Below are 3,816 nucleotides of genomic sequence, written 5' to 3' on the forward strand. Positions count from 1 at the left end.
TTCACGTATTAAGACGGTCGCCAAAGCCTCATCCGTTACTACCAGCTACAATAATAGTATTTCTCCGTGTTTGGGCTTACCGAGGACAGGTGGTGACGAGATGATGCTCTTAAAGTGATTAAAGGCCTCCTCGCAAGCTAGGGTCCATTCAAACGCGATCCCTTTTTTTTTATCAAGTTGAAGAAAGGGAGGACCTTGGCAGCCGACGTGCAGAGAAAACGAGATAGCGCGGTTAACCTTCCTGCAAGTCTCTGCACATCCTTTACGTTTCCCGGACTTGTCATTCGCAGGATTACTTCACACTTGTCTGGATTGGCTTCTACCCCTCTCTGGGTTATCATGAAGCCTAGGAATTTCCTGGCCTCCATGGTGAATGCGCACTTGAGCGGGTTTAGCCTCATACCGTGCCGCCGAAGAGCTACGAACACACTTTCCAGGTTACCAATGAGGTCGTCCGCCTTGAGGGTCTTTACTAGAATATCGTCCACATAAACTTCCACCGTCTTACCGATGAGATCACAAAATATTTTGTTCATCAGTCTTTGGTACGTGGCTCCCGCATTCTCCAGCCCAAACGGCATCACCTCATAGCAATATATTCCCACTGGCGTTATGAACGTCGTCTTTTCTTCACCTGATCGATGCATCGGAATCTGGTTGTAGCCAGAATACAAGTCCATGAAGCACAGGTATCGGTATCCTGAGGCCGTGGCTTCAACCCCCCTCCGGGTTATCATGAAGCCCAGGAATTTTTTGGCCTCCATGGCGAAGGCGCACTTGAGCAGGTTCAGCCTCATACCGTGCCGCTGAAGAGCTGCAAACACGCTTTCTAAGTTACCAATGAGGTCATCAGCCTTGATGGTCTTTACTAGAATGTCGTCCACGTAAACCTCCACCGTCTTACCGATGAGCTCACAAAATATCTTGTTCATCAGCTTTTGGTACGTGGCTCCCGCGTTCTTCAGCCCAAACGGCATCACCTTGTAGCAATATGTTCCTCCTAGCATTATGAATGCCGTCTTTTCTTCATCCAGTCGGTGCATCGGAATCTGGTTGTAGTCGGAATACACGTCCATAAAGCTCAGGTACCGATATCCCGAGGCCGCGTCAACCAGTGCATCAATATTGGGGAGGGGAAAAGAGTCTTTGGGACATGCTTTGTTGATGTCAGAATAATCTATGCACATTCTCCATTTCCCGCTAGGTTTCTTGACCAGGACAACATTTGATAGCCATGTCGAGTATTCCAGCTCTCGAATGAACCCCGCCTCTAAGAGGCCACCCGTCTGCCTGGCCACTTCGTCGGCTCTTTCTTGGGACATTTTCCTCCTCCTCTGTGCCACTATCTTGGCCTCTGCTCTCACCGCTAGGTTGTGCGACATGACCTTGGGGTCAATCCCTGGCATGTCGGCTGGAGTCCAGGCGAACAGGTTGCCGTTTTTCCGGATTATCTCCACCAGTGGTTCCTTTAACTCATAGGGGAGGTTCCTGTTTACAAAGGTGAACTTTGCCTCCGAGTCACCGACCCTGACTTTCTCGAGGTCTCCCTATGGCTCTGGCCTGGGCTTGTCATCGACTCTTGCATCTAGGTCGGCCAGGATGACCCCAGCTGCTTTCTTGGATTTCTTTCTTAGGGAGAGGCTGGCGTTGTCGCATGCGACCGCCATTTCTACATCTCCCTTGATGGATCCATTTGACCCATTATCAGAAACAAACTTCATTATCAGCAGCTTGGTATCGATTATTGCTCCGAGCTCATTGATGGTTTCTCTGCCCATGATGATGTTGTAAGCCGTGGAGTCCCTCAGAACAACGAACTCCGCCATTATAGACCTTCTTTTCCGGCCACTTCCTACGGAGACCGGTAAAGAGATTATCCCATCAGGCTTAATGTAATTGTCCCCAAGACCGACCACACCATGCTGGTAGGTCTTCAGGTCGGTATCTCGGAGACCTAGGGCGTTGAATACGTTGTGGAGCATGATGTTCGAATTTGCGCCGGTATCTACTAGGATTCACTTAATCAATCCGGTTCCCACCCTGGATGTGATCACGATAGGGGGTTTTCCTACAGACCTTCGATCCATTGGTCTTCAGATCCAAATGAGATTAGGTGTACTTTCCTGGGGGAAGGCGTGGCACTGGATGAGGATACTGCCAAGACTTTAGCATCCTTTCTACATGTTGACCTTGACCTGGGGGCCGCGTCCCTTCCAACTACAACATTCACAACCGTGAGTCCTCATTCGCTATCTTCCTCGGGTTCCCGTCTTTGTCTCATGGCCCGATCCTTATCGTCACCAGGTCGGTCCCTATCCCGCCTTCTCGGTTCTCTTATAAGATGGGAGCGTTCCGCCAGCTTGCCATCTCGGATTGCCTGTTCTAGGGCATTTTTGAGATCGAAACAGTCTTGGGTCTTGTGGCCAAAGCCCTTATGGTAATCGCAATAGAGGTTTTTGTTCCCTCCGGTCCTGTCCTTTAGAGGTCGGGGATTCGACAGAATGCCCTTATCGGCTATCTGCTGATAGACCTCAACAATCGAGGCTACCAGGGGGTGTAATTGGTGAACCTACCGACCCGGAGGAATGGCCTGGGAGTTTTAGTTGGAACTCTGTCCTTGAAGTGTTCCTTAAGCCTTTCTCTGTTACCGTGTTGACGAGTATGGTTGTAGGCGGGCTGCCGCTTGTTGGCTGCAACAACTTGGCTAACTTCTTCGTCATTGATATACTCCCTGGCCACGTTTTGAATCTCCTGCATGGTCCACACGGGTTTAGTGGTCAGGTGCTTTCTGAAATCCTCATTGAGCAATCCGTTTGTCAAGCATAAGCTGGCCACCGAGTCGGTTAAGCCGTCAATTTCTAAACACTCATCATTGAACCTGTCTAGGTACTTTCTGGTTGGCTCGCCGCTTTTTTGAGTCACCCCGAGCAGGTTAATCGGGTGCTTGGCTTTGGCAATCCGCATGGTGAACTGAGCTAGGAAGGCGCAGGTGATATCTCCGAAGGTCATCACAGAGCCTTGGGGAAGAGAATTGAACCAGCGTATCACCGGGCCAGCTAGGGTCACGGGAAAGGCGCGACATCTCACCTCATCACCAACCCCTTCCAAGTTCATCCTAGGCTCGAAGGCCGTTATATGCTCCTGGGGATCCTAGGTCCCGTCGTACCTCATGTCCGTTGGCTTGTCGAAGTACTTCGGTAGCCGGACCTCGAGGATAGAGTGGTGAAAAAGGGTCGCCCCCATGATTATGGGACGGTTCGCTCTCCTCGCCCTTTCATTTTCTTCTCGGTTTTCTTCCACCGTCTGCCTCGTAGGAGGTCAGGTGTAGATCACGGGGTCTCGCCGTCGTCTTGGTGCCTCCCTGCTCTCCCTTTGACTTTCTGACTCCATTCGTAGGCTCCGCGTGTGCCTGGAGTGGCTTCTCCCGGGACTTCTTTCTCTCTGCTGGGGAGATCGGGAGTAGTCTTGCCTGGGAATCCGTTGGTGGTGGTCTCGATTTGCCAGCTCACGTTCCAGGTTTTGTACTCTGTGCCGCAGCTCCTGCATTATCCTGGCGTTGTCGCTGCCAGTCCCTCCAAAGGGCGCCTCTCCTGCGATCGGGAGGGTAGGTCGGGTTGTCGGAGGAGGGATCTAGTGCGTTTGCGAAAGGAAGCCATAGAGGCCGCCCTACCGCTTCGGGGTGCTCCTTCTCCCCCTCGTGGCTCGATTCCGTTGCCTGGCTCCACGGGGCCCAACAGAAAATCCATTCAGCCTGTCCCCACAGACGGCGCTAATGTTCGATTGTTCGGGTATCGGACGGTTCGGTGGTCACTTCCG

At 51.8% G+C, this 3,816-nt stretch overlaps 1 protein-coding gene across 1 annotated transcript; it reads right to left on the reverse strand.

Annotated features, from left to right (window-relative positions):
- LOC107607098 lies at positions 2,243-3,114 on the reverse strand. The gene is made up of 2 exons (XM_016309084.1): positions 2,611-3,114; positions 2,243-2,518 (listed from the first exon to the last, which is right to left on the reverse strand). Exons 1-2 carry the CDS (start codon positions 3,112-3,114, stop codon positions 2,243-2,245), a joined length of 780 nt encoding a protein of 259 aa, XP_016164570.1.

This window comes from Arachis ipaensis, chromosome B07, assembly GCF_000816755.2.
Source record: "Arachis ipaensis cultivar K30076 chromosome B07, Araip1.1, whole genome shotgun sequence".
NCBI classification, from domain to species: Eukaryota; Viridiplantae; Streptophyta; class Magnoliopsida; order Fabales; family Fabaceae; genus Arachis; species Arachis ipaensis.

What these genes read in the sequence shown, in the direction of transcription:
- LOC107607098 (XM_016309084.1), bottom strand. Translation starts at nt 3,114, where the DNA reads ATGAACTTGGAAGGGGTTGGTGATGAGGTGAGATGTCGCGCCTTTCCC. An exon ending in AGGAACACTTCAAGGACAGA is followed by an intron (nt 2,519 to 2,610) that starts GTTCCAACTAAA and finishes GTCTATCAGCAG; the next exon opens with ATAGCCGATAAGGGCATTCT.